General features: G+C 35.4%; 1 protein-coding gene across 17 annotated transcripts in view; it reads left to right on the top strand.

Moving 5' to 3' along the window:
* The window catches only part of Pcdh15 (protocadherin related 15), a 716,528-nt gene that overhangs the window by 442,985 nt on the left and 249,946 nt on the right, over positions 1 to 23,597 (top strand). For 16 of the 17 annotated variants that reach the window (XM_077799359.1, XM_077799358.1, XM_077799357.1 and 13 more), the window contains one exon: positions 8,256 to 8,388. The exons of the other annotated variant lie outside the window; for it this stretch is intronic. In XM_077799359.1, the coding sequence (XP_077655485.1) occupies positions 8,256 to 8,388 (133 nt within the window). The remainder of the gene's footprint in view (positions 1 to 8,255; positions 8,389 to 23,597) is intronic. 17 annotated transcript variants of the gene reach the window in all.

Genomic DNA, 23,597 nt, shown 5'->3' with positions numbered 1-23,597 from the left:
AATATATATATATTACATATATATTACATACTACAGACATGCACACACACACACACACACACACACACACAGAAGTTTAAAATTTTACTACTACAACTATATTCTTTTAGTTCCCCACTTGAGATACCTCTTAATAATGAATTATTTCCAAATTTTCAATAGACATTTCAAAAAATATTAATGAATATGAATATAATCTTACACTTTGCTGGATTATTAATCTTTCACAATTTGTCAGTTTTTGGTTTGTGTTTTCATATGAATTCTGGATAAATTCCTCAAATTTTTTCACAGCTATTTATATTTTTTCAGATGTATGTGATTCTGTTTAAGAAGGCAACTTTCCATGGATTTTTTGTTTCATTCTTTTATACTGATAATAGAGAAGTAAATAAATTGAACATATATCACTTTAATGAATATGTACAAGTATATAAATAAATTCCCAGTGGAAATTTTAAATTTTCTTGATAACTGCCATGTTGCCAGCTATAAAACTTATAGTCTAAAATTTTAACAACAAAGTCTAAAAATGATATTCTATACAATTTCTCTAGTTGTTATTAAGCATTTATTTTTAAACATTTGTTATTCATATTGTCCCTATTCAATAGGTAATATATAGTATCTATTTTTATCCATGTGAGTATATTTCCAATGTTTAACTGCCAACTCTATTACATTTGCTATGAATTCTGGATTCATAAAATTTTGTTTGTTTTTCTATTGGTATGTTAAGCCCAGCTTACAATTAATCTATATTTTCTAATATTGCTTTTGGGGGTTACAGTTGTTACTGTAGGTATAATTGCTTTCAAGCCTTTGTTGCATTTGGGAATTATTCTAGTTTTCAGTAGATGTATTGATGCTGCCAAATTTTTCAGTCAATTATCCTGTTGTCCCAACACAATATATCGAATAGTTCATTTCTTCACTAACTTGTAGTTTCATTGATTATATCATAATTGTAACATATATTCCTTATGTATTTGGATTCGGGTCTATTCTATTTCATTATTCATTTATTTTTCATGAGCTATCATCATATAAGACTTCACTTCTGTCCTGATTGACAGTTTTGAAGGGGACTGTAGGCATAGAATTTATATACAAAACCACCATTGGAAGATTTTAGAAAAAAAGTTTCTGATACTTACCCCAAACATCTAGCAAGAACGGAGATGAAATTGTCATAAATATAAATAAGCCTCAGGTGTTTGATTAAGGTGACTTGGCAATGGTATTGTCAAAATAGCACACATGATTTAAGGACATGAGTTCAATTTTGGGCACACTCATTTTGGATGTAGCCATTGTTAATATACCAGAAAAGCAAATAGGTATAGATGCCTAAAATGATAAAATGATTAAATGCTATTTCTTAAAAGAAAAAGTGTAATATTTTTATATAGTGAATAGTTATGGAATTTAAAATAAGTGTAAAATGAAATTTGAATCAATTTCAAATAATAGCTTAATTGAAGATAAGTTATTCTAAGAGGAATTAAAGATTATTAATAACACTGAGCATGCAGTAAGGCTAAACATGCTATCATTTTACATACATAATTTCTAATTTTAATAACATTGTGAATGTTTGTATAATTATATTTATTTTTGAATCTAGAAATCTGAGATTGAAATAGGATAATTTACTTTACTAAACACTCCATCTAGCAACCTCTAGCTCTGTAATAAGCAAGTAATAGAACTAGAACTTGAACTGAGATATGTTGGATTAAAAAACTTTCTCCTCCCCCTCTCTTCTATATCCATAAACTCTGTGGTTATTATTTTAGAGAAAAGATACTACAATTGGTTATTAGCAACAAAGTAATTCTAATAAAAAGAACAAGTTTACCTTTATTTTACTTGAAGCTTCAATAAAGTCCTTTCATATTCATCAATTTATTTTAAATTCTAATTTTTCTCCATCAAACACAGTGCTGTGTCAAATGTTTCTGATCTGAGCTGTATATTCCAATATGTTATGATTACTATGACTGATTACTATGTTTTTGTTTGTTTTGTAATTGGGAGTTGAACTCAGCGGTGCTTTACCACTGAGCTACATCCCCAGTACCTTTTATTTTATTTATTTTGGAATAATAATAATATAATAATAATTCAGGTGTCTTACTGTGATGCAGAAGTCTCGGGAAGTTGCTTAAGCTGGCCTCAAACTTGAGATCCTTCTTCTTCAGCCTCTTGCATCACTGGGACATACACCACTGCATGTGGCTAAATGAAAAGTTTTAAATTAATATTTTTTTGAATAGAGTAGGTGGCCTCTTTTGTGAAGATTATGTTTCAAAACTCCCTAGTGACTTCCTGAAACCTCAGGTTGTGCCAAATCCTATATATGCTATGTTTTCCTTCCACTATATGCATAATTACATATTTTTATAATACAAAATGTATTATAAGAAAATTTAATTAGTAATTTAAACACATAAAATATCAACAATAATATGAATAATAATAAATAATAAAATAGAAAAATATCACACTGAAATAAAATTTTCAGCATCAGTACTCTTACACTTTGGGGCCATTATCAATCAAAATAGGGGTTATTTTGGGCTGGGGTTGTGGCTCAGCAGTAGAGGGCTGGTCTCGCATGTGTATGGCACTGGGTTCAATCCTCAGAACCACTTAAAAGTAAGTAAACAAAATAAAGATATTTTTTAAAAATACAGGTTATTTCAACACGATCATTGCAGTTCCAAATGTCCATGTGATAACTGAGATGGCAACTGAACAACTGATGGGTAGGGAGCATATACTCTGTGGATATGCTGGACAAAGGCATGACTAATGTCACACAAACAATGGAAAGGGATGATATAAGAGTTCATCATGCTATTCGGAATGGCTTGCGATTTAAATCTTAGGAATTGTTTATGTCTAGAATTACCATGTAAAATTTTTGGACTGTGGTTGTCTGTGAGCAACTGAAAAAAACAGAAAGCAAAAAACCACAGATAAGGGGGACAACTGTATTTAATGAATGAGATTTCATAGTCCTCAGCTTGCTCAGTTCCTATTTGCAAGTTGTGATCACCTCTTTGCCTGAATAAGCTGTTACCTGCATTGATCAGTACAAGAGTAGATTGTACCTGAGCAAAATTGTATTCCTCTCTGGGAAACAAAGGGCTTCCTTCAGAATCTAATTGCTATGTCTTTTCATTGATACCAGGCATAGTTGACCTAACCTCTCTTTTTCTTTTTTAAGAAAATGGGTTGGATACTAAAGAATCACCATATAGCATGTGGTCAAACGTCAGGTGGGAGCTGCAGAGAGTAAAATCCATATACCTTCATTTCACTTGCTGGGATAATGTCCTGTGCACTGCAGGATAATGACACTTGCAGTTTCTCTGGAGGGAAATGAATCCTTCAAATTGAGTTGATGAATGAACTGTGTTGTGAGGTTTTGCTTTTTGTTTGCTTTATGAAGAAGATGCTATTTTTAAATTTTTAAATTATGAACATAAAAATATAGGTTATGATATACTTCATAGATTGACCCAGACAGCCACAGTATTAGCTAAATGTAATTAAATAAAAGCATCAAAAACAATAGTAGCAGTGTTCAAAATTTGAGGAAATTTCCATATTAGTTTTCTTTCAGATTGGTAACTTCAATTTAGAAATTTAAATAACATTGAGTCTCAAAATATCCAAGATGAATTTACTGTTTATGTGTCTGTTATTTCAGTTTGGTAAAGGATCTAAAGATTCAAAGTGAGAGAAGAAATAGTCTATAATTGACTTTTTTGGTGCTCATTTGTTTTAGGCTTTGATGAGAAGATGAGTAGAGACAAAAGGTAAAAGCTAACAGAAGTCATAAAACATTCTGGGGTATTATTAACACTAATCGTGTCTCTAACTCACCTTCTTAGTATATAATCCAGTTAAATTGAATAAATATTTATTAAGTTCTGGTATTAAGTTCACGACTGCTAGGTATTTATGAATATGTAAGAAAAAATAAAAGGCCCTGCTCCTAAACAGCTTCTAATATTTATTGTAAAATGATTGTTTGATAGAGAATGAATCATTTTCCCCACTTAATTCTTGGAGTCCAAGGCTATATATAAATAACTATATATAAATAATCTATTCTCCAATTGAATAATTTTCCATTGTGAATATATAGTCTTTAAATAACTTTATGTGTTATATTTAACATTAATAAAGACATGATACATAAATACTGATTTATTTTAACAAAAATTTACTTGGTTTGCACAAGTCCTAGTCTCTTGGGTAGGCACTGGAAATAGAGGTAACATGAGACCTCTGCCCTCCTGGCACTCAGAAGATGGCAGAAGAGAATGTCAGACTCACACGTAAAGGGGTAGTAATAGAATATCCATCTAGGGGAAAAAAAGAGCAAGATATTGGAGACACAGGAAAGCAATGCTGTGGGAACAGGAATGGTTTGACACATTTGATCATATCATTGACCTTCTTAAAATTTGTCAACCATTCCCCATTGCCAAGATGAAGTTTGATTTAACAGTATTTGCAATCTCCAATCATAACTGCAACTGCTGTTCCATGTATAACCATATTTTTAGTTTTATAAAACTTATAGTTTTCTAGTTTATTTCTCTGTGAATTTGCACATATTTTTCCTGTCTGTAATGCCCTACTGTTTTTACAGGTAAATACATTTTACATTTTAAAATTCTGCCCCTTAATTTTCCTTAAGAGTTTATCTTTGACCTCTTATGTTGGTTTTAAATCTGAGATCTACTGTGGATTGCTATTTGTACTTTCAAAATAGTAGAACAGAATCAATGAGCACTGAACTATAAGTATAGCTTTTCTAGGACCATGTTTGTGAGAAAGGAAAAACTACAGTAATTTCTTTAAGTCTATTGAGGAACGCAATATAAACACCTGTAAACTTTGTCATAGAAACAACATGGTTGAAATGTAGAGTTACAAATAGACATAACACATGTTGACATATTTAATAGAAAATTGTATAGAAAATAGCATATATCGTACAATCCTCTAAATGCCAGCAACATTCTCTCATTACTGATTATTATTGTAATATGGCAAAAGTTTGACTTTAATTTGTACCATTTCCAAAGTTAAAGCAACGTAGTTCCATCCTTATACCTCCCCATTATTCATGTTTTATTTTATTTATTTTATTCTTAAAAGAGTTATGTTTGGGGCTGGAGTTGTGGCTCAATGGTGGAGCTCTTGCCTGGCATGTGTGAGGCCATGGGGTCAATCCTCAGCACCACATATAAATAAATAAATAAATTAATTAATTAATTAAAAGATCTATTGACAATTAAAATATTTTTTGAAAATAGTTGCTTTTGATGATGTTTCATGCCTGGTATAAATAAGTAAAAATTGTGATTTCATAGTCTGAACCCAAGACTTGAAATAATTTATGTCATCATGTGACATAAACATGATGGTTTATTAAAAACCAAGAATGTCTTATATTCACACACATCAGATGAGTAAAAATTCTCCAGTGTATTTCCTAAATTTGTTCTTTTGAGATGAAAGGAAAAAGGGCAAGCAAAGTCTGAATGTTAAAATCTTGCTTTTTTGGTTTATCTGTTTTTGCTAATTAACTTTATAAACTTAATTCAGTGACTTATTATTTCTGATTTTTAAATGACCTTTATAAAACTATCTGCCCAAATTTGATGATGTAAAGTCTTTAAAATCATAAGATTATTTGAGAAATGCATTACCTCTTTTGTTCTTCTTTGACCTTTAATACCAAACATGAAAGAATAGAGTATAATGGTTTTCGGTTTTGGAAACAGAGATTTATATACATCAAACCAGCTTTATACAAAATAAAATTTGGTTATATAAATGTTCAGTTTTATGTATTTAGAACTGGAAATAAAATGTAAACATGAAATACATAAAATATTATTTACTTAGTGTATCATTTATGTGTTTAAATGATGCTGTTGAAATACTACTATTTATTACAACATGAATGTTATCATTTTCTTGTAAATACTGTTGGTTTTCAATTTAGAAAAGCTAACTCTGACACTCTGTTGACATCAGTAATAAAAAGAAGATATCATTTTAAAAAGCAATAACTCTCAAGATAGTGTTTATTTAAACATGTGGAAGGGAAGTGACAGGATGTTCAAGATGATAGTAACCTTGAAATGAAATTTTTCCAAAACTCTAAGATCAAAGTCCAAGAAGGAAAATAACATAATTAGTAAATATAGCATAAATTATTTTAGAAAGTGGAAGGTGAAGCAAACAACTAAGTGTAGATGAAGGTAACAATAACATTGGACAAAAGCTGGTCTGTGTTCTGCCCAAGATCACACAGTGGCAGCACCAAAAGTGTAATCTGAAAATGTCTGAGCACAAATCCTGGCCTCAATATCACTTGCCTAAAGTTATCAACACTAGTTATGTAAAACATAGTATGCATAGAGAATAATAAGTCCAATGTTACAGAACATATGTATAGAGAAGACACAGTCAGGAAAAAGGAAGAGACATAAAATTACTGAATGACTTGATAAATAGTACACTAAAACAAGCCAAGATTCTCAAGGGTAAAAATATCCAGGAGAATGTACCTCTTGGTGTGGCTGTTGGGTTCCATTCACCATCTAGAAGGATATGAATTCTACCTCCAAATTAAATCCCATTGTTCTCACAATATGAGAATTGGGAGTTTCTGTAAAGTATAATAGATTTTGTAAATTTCTATTATTTTATTTTCATATGAATTAAAGTTTATAAGCAACATTTCATTTATTTTAACCTATTTTAAACACTCTGAACCTAAAGGCTAATCTTATTATTAACAATTTTAATTATTTTATATATTAGTACATATAAATAAATTATTTTTATTATCTCATACATTCATATATGAAAAAAGTAAAATTTTATTAGGAAATTTTAATAGTAAAGTGTTAACTCAGATGCAATAATGAATAGAGGTATCATAATTGAATACAAGAGTCTAAAATTTGAAATAAACTTCCTTTGCAACAATAAATGCAAGAATGAAATTCTCTGAAGTCATGTAGCTTTTCAGTGATGCCTAATATCCTATGGCTATGTGTCTACTGAGGATCTGCTCAGAAACAACTTAGATTCCAGGATATTACAAAGTGACAAGATATAAAACTAAATCTCAGTGCTCATGATCTGTGTTTCAGTGAAAAGCTTTTCAAAAAGTAGGATGGCATACTTAATCTGAGAAAAATGTGTTTGGTGATCATGTCTTTCAATTGAAACACTTATTAAAGACTTTAAGAAAACAAGAACATTTCAGCCACAAATAGAAACTATAATTAATATGTTTTAAACTAAAAATCATGATTTTGTTAAAATAATGTTTAAAGCATACATTTCAGGCCATGTTTGTATGTTTACACAAGATGCATATGTATTTCAAGATGGAGGACGACCTTTTTGTAATTTATAAAATTTTATAAATTATATATTTTTGCCAGTGTTTCTTTATAAACTTTGCTTCTTCAGTTTTTATTATGGAAAAAAAAGAGTTTAAGATGTCAAAAACATTTCTGTCAGTGTTATTTCTTTTATGTTTGTAATAACAAAGTATTTTCTTATTCTTCAAGAAAATTATGGGTCAAGAAAGGCATTAATTAAATCTCATCTTTTAGTTTTTTCATATTATACTCTTTAAACAAAGACAGTAAAACCCATTTAGTTTTGTTTTCAACTGATTTATGTAAGAATTAATTTATGTTCTTGACTCTACATATACTTACATTAAGTCACTCGTGTCAGCTACAGAACTAACAAAACAGTCCATAATTTGCTTTTGTGTGGTATTTTAATCAATACTTCCTCTGCTGGTTTAATAGGAAGAGAGCTCAAAGGACAGCTCCTATTACCAGATGTTTATAGAATATTTTTTGCTATTAAAAAAGCATTAAAAAATAAAGTCAAAAGTCATCCATGTTAATTTATTAGCTTTGTTGTATAGCTATTACTTTTTAATTTGTACTTTTACCTAAGTTAAAAATATACAGAAATAATTCCTTTCCTTTTTAGTAAGATAATTTTGTAGAAGTGTTATGTTCCAGAGGAAGCTTTTATTTTTCTATCCTTTCAAGCTGATTTTACTATTTTCTATAAAGTTTGAAAAGCTTTTGGCCTATAAAACCCAAAAAATGATAAAAGGTTCAGTTTATCTTTAAATGCTATGTAGCTTTTTAAACATCTTGTTCACTTCTCATTTTCTGCAGGCACTCCATCTGCACAGTGTACATTGAAGTGCTTCCTCCAAATAATCAAAGCCCTCCCCGCTTTCCACAGCTGATGTACAGCCTTGAAATCAGTGAAGCCATGAGGATTGGTGCTGTTTTATTAAATCTACAGGTATGTTTGACATCACACACACACACACACATACACACATATACACACACACCTTCTAAAGTGACAAGCTGGAGACTAATGAGTTTATATTTGTTCTTTAGGGGTTGAGAGGGTGGGTTGCATGCCTGCTTGTATTCTAGAGAATGAAAATTCCATCTGGAAAGGAAAGCAAGCATAATATGGATGCAGGGTTTGCACAGCTAATCTATTCTATTGATTGCCACAATGAAGAACTAACATTTGGCTGGCAGGGATTAGCTGTAATCATTACAGGAGAAAATGAAGGGATTGGAAACATGCACTTGAATATTTTATACTTTGCAACTAAAGAGTTTGCAGCTGACTATTATTTTCTGTCTTGGGTGCCCTTACCCAGCTGGATTTATTTTTGCTACTGTGTTGTATAGGGAAATAACCTTAGACTCAAAGGTTGATGATAGGCATTCTGACTCTAAAGCAAATTCTATTCTATGGTTGCAGGCTAGTCTTATAATTATGTGCCTTGGTGTATTCATTTAGATAAGAAGTATATATTTAGCTAATGTTTCTATTTCCAGCTCAGAATCATGGGCATATGAGTTACGTGCAAGATGATATCTTGGTTTTTACTATTTATATATTCCTGACCAAAGCACATTTGACCAGTTAAGGGTGTATCATTGACTGAATATGCAGCTCCAGTTTGTGCTACATATGGTGTCAATAACTATCACTTGCTACAACAATCATAGAACCATAGCATGACTATTGTTTTACCTATGGGTATTCAGAGGACAGAGTTTATCTTTTCCTTGAGTTACATGGAAATAGAAGAATTTTTAAATATGAAAATTTAGGGAGCTGGCCCTTAAGATTAGGAGAGATTTTAATACGAATAGAAGCAGAAAAGTTCTAGCATCAGTCTAGGAAGTCACATAAGTACAGTTACATCATGCACAAATCCATTTGAATACTGTTATGTTCTTACTCCAATCCTGATTAATTAATAATTTTATAGAATTATTCCATAGTATTGAAAATAATGTGAAAATTAAAAAAAAAAAAACACCAGCCTATATTCCAGATGTGGAAAGTGAACTTTATAAAAAATAATTGATGCTTAAGATCAGTGAACTGAATTTTCCACACTTCTAAAACAGGTCTCTTTCCATTATATCTCTCTGGTTACCCATGGCTGTCACAATTTGGTTGGCTTTTCCAGGTACTTCTCTGTAGCTCTCCTCAAATATTTATTTTGTTTTTATTCTGCAGGTGATTAGAAAGAGTTTGATTTTATTGTCTACTTACTATTAGAACATAAGGGAAATGAAATTGCATAAAGGAAAAAAAATACCACTTCTTCAGGATAGAAAAAGCAGCTAGTCAAATTATTACAATGATATAGAATTGGAAAACCTAATATTAAGAAACATGAATGTAATAAAATAATGAAAATTTGTTTCTTTATATTCATGAGGATTCATTTATTGAAACAAAAAGGAAAATAAAATAAATCTTCGATTTGTAAGCTTCTTGTCAGAAATTACATGTTTTATCTTTAAATCCTCTATAACAATGTTCCTTTATATAATTTAACTTTCTATGAGGTAAGCCATAATTTTTCTCATAAGGTGGCCTAGGTTTTATTCAATAAATCCCAGAAAGATCTAGGAAGCATATTATAGGAGAATAATGCTAGCTGTGAGTTAAAGATGAAAAGGAATTGGCCTTTTCATATCTCAGATTTCTTAGGCACAAAGGCTGAAAAAATACTTACAATGACATTTCTATTCACACTTTGTGCTGCTGGTGGAAGCAAAAAAAAGGGTGCCAATTGCCCTGGCAGTCACTATTAGAAAGAATGAGGGTGACACCATCAAGGTATTTTTCATAGGCCACCAACCACCCACCTTTGTTCCTGATCAACTGAGACTGAATTTAAACGAGTGACCTAAAATTTGAAAAGCTTCCATCAAATTACTCTTCCAAAGACTTCCAATAAGGGGATGTGTTAGAGGTTCTCTGACTGCCTTTCCCCCATCTACCCTCATCAGCTTCTCACATGTGGTACCACATTTGCTGACTCATTGCTCAGTTCAGAAAGACAGCAGTGGACTGGCTCCCAAATAATCTTGTTTTGACTGAGATCAAAGTGATTTATTTTCAGATAACGGTCCCTGTTTCTCTCCCCACCTGATTTTTAAGAACCTTCCTTTTCTTCTGTCCAAAAGTTGTTTGGCAGGCTGCAGTGTTAATATTGTGTTGGTGATTACTGAACTGATGGCATTCAATACAGGAAAATACTAAACAAACCTCTGGCCTCTCAGACCTCTCATACTGACTGAAAGGAAAGTGAGGAACCGGGAGAGGGGTGAGCAAGAAATGAAAGATGGAGACTAGGCAGAGATACACAGGAGAGTTTATTTGTCAAAGCTGACAAATAAAGGCCATCTCTCCATAGGCGGAGAGAGTTAAAACAGGCTTGGGGTTTGGGACTTTTATGGGGCAGGCTCAAGGATTAGAGCTAGGCAATCCTAATGTGGGCAGTGAAGGGTTGGGTTGGTATGAGGGAGTGGTGAGCCTTTCTCAGAAACACTCTTGGCCTGGAAAGCAAAATTTTTCTTAAAATGGCAGCTGTCACTTAAGATGGCTGTCCATATGCTAAGCAAGGACTTTACTTTCCCCCTGTTTTGTTTGTTATTGAGCCCCTTAAGGGACAGGGTGTAGATTAATCTTCCGTAGCTTCTTCCTGCTACAAAGGAATGGCGTCTGGACCCTTGTTAGGGATTCAGGGTGTCACTGAGGCAATGGTGGTGGCCAGGAGGTGCTAGTGATGCTGGCTCTGGATGACCCAATTTTGGTGAGGGGTTGGAAGTCCTGAAACAGAAGCTGGTTCACTGTTTGATTAGAGAGCCTTTGAATCTGGTCATGAATAAAACTAGTGACATGGGGGCAAGCATTAGCAAAATGCCTAGAACAAAGAGAGAGGACAGGAAAGGAAGTGCCAACTAGAGAAGGGGGTTACTTAGCTGTCATCCTTCAGTTCCAATGACAGTGGAACGCTCTGAGGACTGAAGGAGATCAGAGATAAAGAGGGCATTAGTAATTGAAGTTCCCTTGGTGGTACGGAATCTGTACTCCTTCCAAATAGCAGAGTGGGAGAGAAGTAGGTGGAAAGTATATTTAGAGACAGTGTAGACATTGAGGGAGACTCCCTTTGCCAAAGTCAAGGCTCTGATGAGGGCAACAAGTTCAGCCTGATGATTGAAAGTATTATTGGGAAGGGGAGCTGCTTCCACAACCAAGGTTAGAGAGACTGTAGCATACTCTGCCTGACCAACTCTCTCCTGAAGGAAGGAGGAGTCATCTGTGAACTATGTGTATGTTGCCTGGAGCCAGGGGCCTTCCTGTATGTGGGAAGGATGTGGAAGAAGCTCCTCCAGAGTTTCAATGCATGAATGGGTAAGAAGAGAAGAGGTGGAAGGGTCCTAAGGAGCAGGAAGAGAAAAGCAGGATTTAAAGGTGAGCATGTGTGGAAACTAAGACTGGGGTCTTCTACCAGGGAAACCTGTAGATATAAAAGGTGACAGTGGGGTAAAGAATGTAAGCTCTTGTAGGTGAGGAGTTCCTTTAGGTGCTGGGGAGCCAGGATGGTGAGTTGGGCCCAAAGGTGAGTTTCCTTGACTTGTTAATGAAAGGCTGCTGCGAATATTCTTAGGAAAAGGGCTTATCCCCAACTTATTCCCAAACAGTAGGGTCAAGACCCATCAATAGATAAGCCTCAGGGGCAAAGGTCGGCCCCAGCATGTGTCTGAGGATCCCTAGAGCAAATTCCTGCTTTTCAGCTACATAAAAGGTAAAATGGGCTTGTGAGATCATGGATACATAGAGAAAAAGTTTGGCAGTCATTCTTCTGTGTTGGAGCCAAGGGAAAAGTTAAATTGCTATATTTTTTTTTCCTTTTCTTCCTTAGACCTCTTATGAAGCCTGCTGAATCTATCCTTTGTATTTCAATGTTTGCTTCAGTGTGGCCTTGGCCAGTGCTTTGCAATGTAAGGGAGTTCTGGGTCCCTTGTTTGTGTAGAACTAGGGTCTCTGGAGGAATCCAGAACTTGAGTGGCATGTAGAAGCTGGGCAGGGGAGCAAGAAGAGCAAAGAGAAGGCTTAGAATGAAGAAAAGAGAAAGCCTGAACATAAGGGATTTTCTTCCATTTTCCTGAGTGCTCACAAAAGTTAGAAATATTGGAATATTCAATTGGTCAATGGGCCTTTAGACCAGGAGCCAAACCGAGTGGGACTAAGTGGATGAGGAAGCAGCTGAGAGGTGAGTCAGATGGAATTTGGGAGTTCCCTGTGGTGAGCTAGAGTCTGGGACCCAGAGAAGGGTGTCACCTGCTACTTCCCTATTCCCAGGCTTTTCCTGTAGAGAGCCTTGGTTGCCTGGCCAGAGCCTTTGTGAGCTCTGCTGATGAGCTGAGAACCAACCCTAGAGTGAACTTTCCAAGGGGAAGAAATGGTAAAGTCAAGCAAAACTCTTGGTGCTGGCCCAAGATCTAAGTTAACTTTCACTGCTGCCTCTAGGGAGTAAACTTATGAGGAGGAGGTGAGGGGATGGGCAAAGTCACTTACGCAAATGAGACCAGAGTGTGAATGAGGAAGAAGATCACTTGGTGAAAGGAAGAAGGTGTGTGGTAATTGTCCTGGGCCCTCACACCAGGATGCCAAAGCTGAGCTAATCCCAGAGTGAAGAGCAAAGCTAATGGGAAAATGTGAACCAGTCACTGACATCCCTGAAAGAAAAGTGGCGAGGGACTAATCACACACACAGCTGGATAAGAAGCAGGTTTACCGTCAGGAGCCTGACCAGGCTTCCTGCCAAAAGAGAGGGACAGCAGCAGCAAGGAGGGAGAGCAGTCTTGTGATTGGGCCAGAAAATGGAGGGAGGTTTTGAGACGAATATGAATGGGCTCCTGGTGTGAGGTGATAGAAGGACTAGAAACATCCCAGACAGTAGGGTCCACCTTGGAAGGGGGTAATGGGAAGGTGCTGGCAGATGGAATAGGGGATGGTCCTCAGGTAAGGGTGAAGATCATGGGAGTAGCAGGAGAATCTGGGTGGAAGCATCAATGAGGGGAGAAGGAAAACATGGCTCCCAACTTGGTGAGGATGTTCCTTCCCATAAAGGGAACAAGGCGCTGAGGAATGACCAGAAAGGAGTGGGTGAAAACTAGAGAGCCAAAAGTGCGAACAAGGCTAGGTGTCTGTAAGGGTTGGTAGTAGGCCCCCAGAACTCCTTGAGGACTGAATATATAGCCTTGGTATCTAGGAGGAAGGAGACAGGCCTACCTAAATGATGCAGAGTTACCCTGGGTTCTGGCAGTGTGATGGTAGTGGCCAGGTCATGGGGATTTGGGCTTCCTCAGTCCTCTGCAGCCAGTCCTGAGAGTTGGAAAGGGGAACCAGAAGGAATGGATTGCCGGGAGCTGCTATGGGCTCAGGATCAGTCCATGGTCCAGTGTGCTTCCTAATGGCATTTAGGACAAGGGCCCGGAGGCTTTTGAGGCTTGGGACATGTGTGAGCCCATGTGACCACATTTAAAACAGGGTCCAGGTGGTTCTGAGGGATCCTTCCATGGGCCAGTGGAACCAGAGACAGATGTGGAGGCCAAAAAGATGGATTCAGCGAGCATCTGATATTTCTGCTTATGGGCCTTCTCGTCTCTCCCATTATACAACCTTAACGACCACTCCCAGAACCTCAGCTTGGGGAATTAGGGTCCCCCTCTCAAGGCACCTTAGTTTGGCCTTAATATCAGGAAACTCTGGGAGAAAAAGTAGGTCTTTAGTAGTTGTCTCCCATCTGGAATCTCAGGGTCCAGATAAGTATATTGCAATAAAGCCTTGGTGAGGTAATCTAAAAATGCTGAAGGGTTTTCATTTTTAACTTGAAATGACTTCCTGGAGCTTTTCATAATTGATAGCCTTATGGGCTGCCTTTTTAAGTCCTGCCATGAGGCAAGCAATGAATTGGTTTCTACTAGTGACTCCTCCAGGCGATTTATAATCCCAGTTGGGATTCTGATCAGGAACTGCTTCAGTGCCAATCGGATGGGCAGGGAGTTCTGATGTATCTCATAAGCATAATTTCTAGCTTGCTCCCACACTCGGCTGTACTCCTTGGGCAGGAGGGTGTTAGACAGGATCACATGGACATCATGGAAGGTCAAACCATATGATTGTGTCAGATATTAAAACTCTTTGATATTTATGGTGGGGCTTGAAGTATAGGACCCAAGCCGCTTTTCTATCTGTGAAAGATCTCATAAAGAGAAAGACACATGAACCCAGATTACACCATCTACCCCAGCCATCTTGCTTAGAGGACACAGAGATGTGGGTTGGGCAGTAGCAGCTCATGAGCGTGTAGCAGGAGGAGAGAAGGATAGAGGGGCATAGGCAACAGTTGCTGTGGTGCCTTCATCAAAAAGAGAATTGTGGTATGGTGGGGACTCATCAGTTGGGTTGAAGGAGGAGGAGTCCTGGGTAGGATCTTATGTCCCTTTCTAAGCAGGCCTAGAAGAGGTGAGATCTAAAAGGACTTGTGCAGGAGAGCAAGAGTTGTAGAGAGAGGGCTTAGAATGTAGAGAGGAGAAAGCCTGAACATAATATATCTCTTTCCATTTTCCACAATGCTCACAATAGTTGAAAACATCCCTGATAATATTGGAATATAGAATGCCATGAAGTGGCCATTTAGAGTTCAAAGGATATTGAGGGCAGAGTCTGATTGCACAAATGAATAAGTTTTGGGGGGTTTAGGTCTGGGGTGAGAGAGAGAGATCCTAGGTTAATGAGGAGGCAGCCTAGAGGACTGTGGGAGGGCATGGATGAGGAGCCACCCATGATGAGATGCAGGAGGTGAGTTTAGAGGTGGGGCATCCTCCAGTCTCCACTATCATCCAGTCGGGAGATGGTTATGCTTAGGGGGTCATCACCACTGCTGGGTAAGTGTCAGGGGCAGGGCCCATAGAGGCACTTGGGCACCTGGCCAGGTCTACCTAGGGGCAAAAGCTGTGGTGATTAACCCAAGGCCAAGAGGTCTCACCTGGAACAACTCCCAACCATCCTCTGTGATTTTTTTCAAAACCTAGACCCAAATAAAAGATCACCTATCGACCCAGTTGACAGTAGGGGTCAGCCATAGCAGTGAAAGCTGTGTCTGGGGGTGCCTTTGTCCACACAATAACCCTGGGAGTGCTAGACATTCAATGGTCACTTCCCAGGACTTATAGGTCATTTAGCTCCACCAGAGACAGGGGTCTTACCTAGAATATCCAGTGGTGGGTACAGAAAGGGCATTTGGCAGAATGAAGGGCTGGTCCCATGATAGAATTCAGATCAGGGCCCAGGGATGTTCAGTGACTCTCAAAGAGGGGAACAGGAACTCCAAGGAACCCGATTCTGGGCTTTGGCACCCATGAAAGGAAAGCCAGGAACCGGGGAGACAGGTGAGTAAGAAATGAAAGACAGAGATCAGGCAGAGATACACACCAGAGTTTATTTATCAGAGATGACAAATAAAGGCCATCTTTCCATAGACAGAGAGAGGCAAAACAGGCTTGGGGTTTGGAACTTTTATGGGGCAGGCTCAGGGATTAGATCCAGGTGGGTCCTAATGCATGGTTAAGGGTGAGATTGGTATGAGGGAATGGTGATACGCCCTTGGGCATGTCCTAATGTGGGCAGTGAAGGGTTGGGTTTTTACAAGGGAATGATGAGCCTTTCTCAGAAAGCCATTGGCCAAGAAAGCAAAATTATTATTTTTTAAAATGGCAGCTGTCACTTAAAGATGCCACTTAAGATGGCTGTCCTGATGCTAAGCAAGGACCTTACACTGACCATGGCTAGTGCTAGATAAGATTTTTTTTTTCTTCCAGAGATTTTCAAATATTGCTCATAAGCACAAGTATATATAATTTGGAACAGACAGTGAAACCTGATACATTGTTGTGCCAGAGCCCCAAAGCCATGGAAGATAGTTTTGTTCATCTCTTTTCAACGCTTAGCTTGACTTTTGCCATGGTGGGCATTTTTTTATGTCACAGGAATTGGCCAATGCAACAAATCCATTCTTGAGTTGCTTAAGGAATTTTCCAGATATGGACCTAATTTATTAAAATATTAAATCAATAAAATGTGTTAATGATACCAGATTCCTTCCTCTTCTGGATTTTTTTATCTATTTTAATCACAATAAAGATAAGGCAATTCTACCAAGGAATATTTTGTGTTATATTCAAATACATGTCACTTACATTCCTAACAAGAACAATTGTTTCCCTCCCAATTACTTCTACATATAGTTTTCATTTTCTTCCCTCCATCCAAGCATCATTAGCATAATCCTCTTTTCTTAACATAAAATTCTCCATGTTGTCATTATCCTCCTCAAAATATAAATAGCTAGCCCCTTATTGTGGTACTTAACACTGAATCAGACACTAAGTTCCTTACCTTAAATTCTTTACTTATTATTTCCTAAGGAGACCTAGGTTTTATTATTGACATACACCCAAACTCAAAATCTCAGTGATTTATAACTTAAATGTTTATTTATTACAGTGCATATCTATCATATATTCATTCCAGTTGTTTTTTTTTTATTTATTTTCATTTTCCTTCAGTATGATGGAGCTTCTTCTATCTAGGAAAATATTCTAATAACAAACAAAATTATAAATTTAGAAAATTCAATTGATTTAGTAGAATTTGATCAGTCAGAGTTTTCAACAAGTTTTCTTAGTTCAAATGCTTTATTTTCTCTATCATACTTATGTCTTGAGCATATTTATTTTATTCTATTTCCAAGTTTTCACTTATAAGATGTGATATATTACCGAAAGCCGGCCACATTAGCATGCTAACAAACAAAGTTATGACCTTTAATATATGTATAATACATTGTTTCATTTTGTCATAACTCTGACTTTAATAAGCAGACAGATTTTATCTTTATTGATCTAGAACATGAAGAAACTAAGAAACACCAAAGTTTGTTACCTAGTTTTGTTTTTTCATTGACTCCAAAATCATGAATCTGCCCACTACATGCTATTATTTATGGCTAGAATGTAGAAAAATAATAAATCTTATTCTTCAGCCCATTTTTGGAAAGTATTTTCTATTGCATTTTATCTGTTTCCAGCAGCTAATTTTATGATTTTAAATAATGGTAAAATATACTAAAGAAATAATATGATTTATATCAGTTATCTCAAAAACAAGCACTTAACACAAACACAAATTGACTCTTTTCCTTTATTACAGGTTGTAAAATAGGATAAAGATTATAACCTAGATAAAGCACAGTTGATGGAAATATTAAATTCTCAGCTCTTTCCTCAAGAAATTCCCTTTTCTCAATACAATACTCCCTAAAAATCCAGGTAGGAGTGAGCTCAAGTGGTCTCAGAGAGTAAAAGTAGCGTACTCTATGCACCCAATATGTTCCTTCAGGATTGGGAGTAGAAGGAAAATAAGAGCTGGCAATTATTCCTTGATGTATAATGTTCTTCTTGTGGCTTTTACTTTTTTTTTTTTTTTTGCTGCTACTTCTCTATTTACATTTACTGATAGGTTTATTTCTGAATCTAAGAGGCCATTAAAACAATATATTACATATATTAGTGTTGATGTAAAATTAAAACAAAGAACAGATGAAATATAGCACAGAATGACAACCTCTGTTCACAGGCAAAGTAGTTGAAAAGCTAAGCATTTTATTTATTTTTTATATATTAGAAGTTTAATAAAAACATTTACATAAACAAAATATGAAATGAAACAATAAAAACTAAAGAATACTATGTAGACTCCGTGTATATAGCTCAAAGCCCAAAATGTTTACCTCAAATGTTTTATAGAAAAAATTTAATGACCTCTTCACTGTACCATTGTGCAGTACTTAAAATTAATAACAAAAATGTCTATTATGTTTATATAAAATACAAGGCCATCTCTAACAGAAGAAAATATAAAAGCTTGTAATGCTTGAAACTTGGCATTAATGTATTATATTAAATTGAATGAAGATATCATTAAACTGTGTTGAATATGGGTCTCACATCAGCTATCTAAAAACAAAAGCAAAATTAGTTACCAAGGTTATATATTTAGCAAATTTTTATTAAAAAATTGTAGGAGCCAACATCCCTTGATATGTAAGAGAAGTCTGAATTTTAAAAGCATAGGAAATACAGGCAGGTTGTTGTCTTTGGTTCAGGGAAGATATTATATAAGATAATATGTAAACTTTATAGGGATTAAAATGAAAAGTGAAAAAAAGAGATTTATTAATGGAAAATATTGTTTTTTTATTTTCAAAGAGGAAAATGCAACCTTTTTTGTTGTTATCATACAAGGTTGAAATTTTAAAAGTGGGGCCAAAAATGCTAGGTACTTTGAATAATGGGTATGCTATTTAAATGTTAAAGAATATGAGTGAATACATATATTCCAAAGAGTAGTTCATTTCCTTTATGATTTCTAAGTCCTCCACTGAAAAGGAATGATCACTTGTAATTAGAGAACAAAATGACACTTTGGAAGCTAAAGATGCACATGGCTAGAAATCAATGACAATATCAAAATCTAATTTTGTTTGACAACTACTATTACCTAGAAACTACACTGAGCATTTAGTTGGTACTTAACTTTATTTTAATTGGTTCTTTTCAGTTATATATGACAGTAGAATCTATTTTGACATAATTATAAAAGCATGGGATATATCTTGGTCTAGTTCAATCCCAAATACCCTCTTTCCCCTCCCCTTTCCCCACCCTCTATTCTCTTCCCTCTATTAATCTTTTTGCCATTTGCCCATACTGTTTTTTAAATCAGTTTCTTGTGGATGAACATGATGGTAAGGTTCACTAAAGTATATTCATACATGAACATAGGAAAGTTATGTCAGATTCATTCCACTGTCTTTCCTTTCCACATTCCCCTTTGTCTAATCTGATGAACTTCTATACTTCCCCTCTCGCAATCCCTGATTGTGGGTTAGCTTCCATATACCAGAGAAAACATTTGACCTTGGCTTTGGGGATTAGCTTATTTCAATTATCATACAGTCTCCAGATTCATCCATTTACCAACAAATGTCATAAAGTCATTCTTTATGACTAATAATCAGCTGTGTGCATATAACACATTTTCTTTATCCATTCATCTGTTGAAAGGCACCTAGGTTGGCTCCATAGCTTAGCTATTGGAAATTGTGCTGCTACAGACATTGATGTGGCTCTGTCACTGTTGTATGATGATTTTTAAATCCTTTGGATATACACCAAAGAGTGGATTAATACTCCAGGAAAGGCATGAAGCAGCATTTCCAATGTCAAAGAGAAGCCAGTTGCAGAGGTTGGATTTCAAAGCAAGCTGTCTGATCCTACTGTCTCTGTGCTAACTGCCTTTCCTAATGACTGAGGTTTGCCTAGTCCCTTAAGCTTTACTTGGACTAGCTGACAATCCCTTCAATATTAGAGTAGATCTTTTGAGACAGCTAGTCATTATTTTTCTTTCTAGCATCTGCTTAATCATCCTTGATTTTAGTGTCTTCTCTTTGATTCATGATTCTTTACCACAGTGAAGAAAAATATTATACAGATGATGTCCAGTTGACAGAAGAAAAATTAGTTTAGCCACTGCTTTACGGTTGTGGTTCCATCTATGTGTAAGCTGAATGACTCTGACAGTTTGATCCTTTTTCCTTTTTCTGGTTTCTCCTTGTTAGAAACAGCAATTGCAGGTAAAATGGCTCAGAGACAAATAGCAGGAGAAAATAGAAAACAGTGAGAAACAGACCAAGAAGTTGAATGTTGTCACCCTTTGTTACCAGAGGGAATAAGCATGCATTGCCTTGGTATAAGTGTAAAATATTTTGTTAGTTTGCAGTATGCATTTTCTTTTCATCTTAATTTATTTATCTCATGTTTTAAATATTTTCAAAAAGTTGTAATTTAACCTATATGCCTCAAGGAATTATTATTTTTTGGTTCTGAAGAAAAATTTCTGCTGCCTTGATCTCACTACAAAATTGATCCCTTTCCAAAAAGTTTGAATTAAATGCAAACTGTCTTATAGTGTGCCCCTTTGTATTCACAGGTCCTGTCCTAGGTGCTAATTTGTTTTTCTAACATCTTTGAAGTGTTATAGAAGTTTTAGGGTTTCTTTCAACTCTTTATTTTTCTTCACTTTTTTTATGAATATTTGTTATAAAATAGGATGAATTTTTGCCCTGAAGATGATACAGGAGTTTATGATTCATGAGTGTTTTGCAGCTGGTGCAGGCACAGTGCACATGAATCACAGCCCTCGCACTACAGAATTTACAATGTCATTTATATTACGAGGATCACTTCGGATACTTTATTTGGGGATTTGCTCTTCTCTAATCAAAACAGTTTTCCTTTGAGCATTCTGTTTTTCTTAATGTATTGTATAGCTGAATATTGCAGGTTGTACTAAAAAATGGCCATTTTCCTTTTAATTACATTATGTAGGATTTATCCTGTTTAGTAGATTACCCTCCTGATTATGATAAGTGAGAGAAATAGAATAGAAGTTTCATGCATTTTACTCTATTTTTCAAGCTTACATGTGGGAAAGTTCATTTTTTCATCTTTCTTTGCAATAGATTTCAAATGGTACTTTTATCATTAATGTTGTCTTTTTTAAAGGATAATGTCATGTGTGTACATGACACAGCCAAATACATTGAACACTGACATTGGTTACCTAACTGTAAACAATTTATATTTTGTATGTGAGCTGAATTGGTGGATAGATAGATATGAGGAAGATGATGAGGGCTACAGAGAGCAACTCAAAATGAGAAGCATGCACTTCTTGCAAAAAATTTACCACATTCATAATGATCTGTATTTCTCCTTTAAAGCATATATTAAGGTAAATTCAAGTTTCCAAAAATTTTTGATCCCCTTGACACTATGGCATGTGTATTATCTAAGGATACTTTTTCATCTCTGGGCATATAAAGCCATCAACAGTGAGGAAACCTATTTTGGTATATTTTCTATTCATATATGTATCTTCCTCTTCCCAAAGAATAATTTAGTGCTACCTAAATCTTCCATAGACAACAATGTGCTTATAGGCATGAGGTGTCAGGGAGATTAGGAAAGGAAAAGCAAATCCTAGGTTTGGTCCATTTAAATAATTATGTCCAGGGGCTGGGGTTATAGCTCAGTGATACAGCGCTTGCCTCACATGTGTGAGGCATTGGGTTCAATCCTCAGCACCACATAAAAAATGAATATAGTAAACAAAGTAAAGATATTGTATCCAACTTTAAAAAAATTAAAAATAATAATTATGTCCAAATAATTTGTTCTTGATCCTTCTTTCTATAAGTAAAACATAAAGATGTTAAACAATATTTAAACTTTGCACAAAAGGGATTCTGGCTATGACTTATATGATTGCTTTTAATTGAGTTAGGCTTCATTTCTGTTTCTGATTTATACTTTAAGAAGAAGTAGGTGAGGCACACAGGAAGTAGGTGAAGATCATTTTATTTTTCATCCAGAAAGGACTGGTGGCTTAGAAAATGAGGTATAGAAGCAAGCCAAGTTCTCACATTCATTTTGAAAATTTTCAAAATGGGGGAAAAAGATAAAACCTGTATTTAGCATTTCTCCTTCTGTGTATTTTCTTCCCACACTTAAGTAAATACTTTTACATGCTCACACCACTACATTTCTCAATTTCTGCACCTGTTTTGTATGTGTTTTGCTTTTACTTCTGTAATTAAAAATCAGCATTGTTTTCCAATTTAAATTGTCCCCTTCATTTGCATACTAGATCAGTGCTTCTCAAAGCCTCTCTGATAAAGGATACATTTATTTGAATTGCTAGGAAAATGGGTAAAAAGATATAAAAATGAAGCACCTCTTTTTTTGCTATCAGAGTCAGCAGATAATAAATCACTATCAAATCACTGTTTCTAAACATGACTGTAATTTCTTATCTCATCATGATCTATAATACCCAATTTGTGGAATGACACTGGACAACATTAACACTCAGACTGGCAACCTAATTTGTGAGGACCAGGGTAAATTGGAAAATGTGGCATCGGGTAATTCTGGGTTCTTAGCGCTGACCCTGATCACACTCTGCTGGATTCTATCCATGTCTACAGTTGTCTATTCAAGCCTACTTCTCAAGAAGTGTCATTTTCCTTTTGCTTCACAAGAATTTCTTTTTTATTTACATATGCATTTAAATATGCTATGATAGCTTGCAATTAATGCAGACCAATGGCAAAATCTTCCTTGATCTCATGAACCCACCTAGCCACTTACACAATTTCGTGCTTCTTTTCGATGTGGTATCTTCTTAAATTTATTCTTCATAGTATTTTAGAGAAGTGTTGGTGATTCTCCCTCCTAATATTATCTCTTGACCCTAATGTAACCAGGTTCTCAGATACATTTATTTACCAGAATTATTCCCTTTGTGATCTGAATGCCCATTCATTATTGCTAAGGTAATTCTTCTTCTTACTCTTTCCATAAGCAAGATGTGAGAAAATTTTATTTAGTTAACTTTCAGAATATCACAATTTCTTTGGGATTTTCCCACATTCTCTCTTGATTCCCTAGAACAGTCTTTTTTGATAGTTCTTTTGACTTTTACAAGTTGACAAGCCCCTACTCTCAATTTTGTAACCTCTTCTTTCTCACTTAAGTTCACTCCTAAATTTATTTACCCTTATTTAATGGGTTCAAATTGTTATATATCCATGACTTACAATCTGTATTTCCAGTTTAGTTCTCATCCTAAAACGTTAGATTCATGTCCAATTGTAAGCTTAGTAATTCCCTGTGGATGTTAAGAAACCACAGGTTTTGGGTTGGGTTAAGGAAAGCAGGCCTTAAGATAAGGTTCCTTTGAAGGATGTTTATTAGGGGTATGTTTTGGTTTCCATATGAGGTGTCCCCCTAAAGCCCCTGTGTCAATGTAGGAATGCTTGGAGGTGAAATAATTAAATTGTGAGAGCTGTAATTTAGTGAGCTTATCCTAGTTCAAATGGACTAATAGGGTAGCAACTCTCGTCAGGTGAGGTGTATTAAAGGAGGTGAATCACAGTATGTGTGCCTTGGTAGGGTTAATCTTCCTGTGACTCCTTTGCCCTCACTCTC

Source organism: Urocitellus parryii, chromosome 5, assembly GCF_045843805.1.
Source record: "Urocitellus parryii isolate mUroPar1 chromosome 5, mUroPar1.hap1, whole genome shotgun sequence".
Classification (NCBI taxonomy): Eukaryota; Metazoa; Chordata; class Mammalia; order Rodentia; family Sciuridae; genus Urocitellus; species Urocitellus parryii.
Note: the sequence above shows the minus strand (reverse complement) of the source record. Positions and strands in the feature narration are given on the sequence as shown.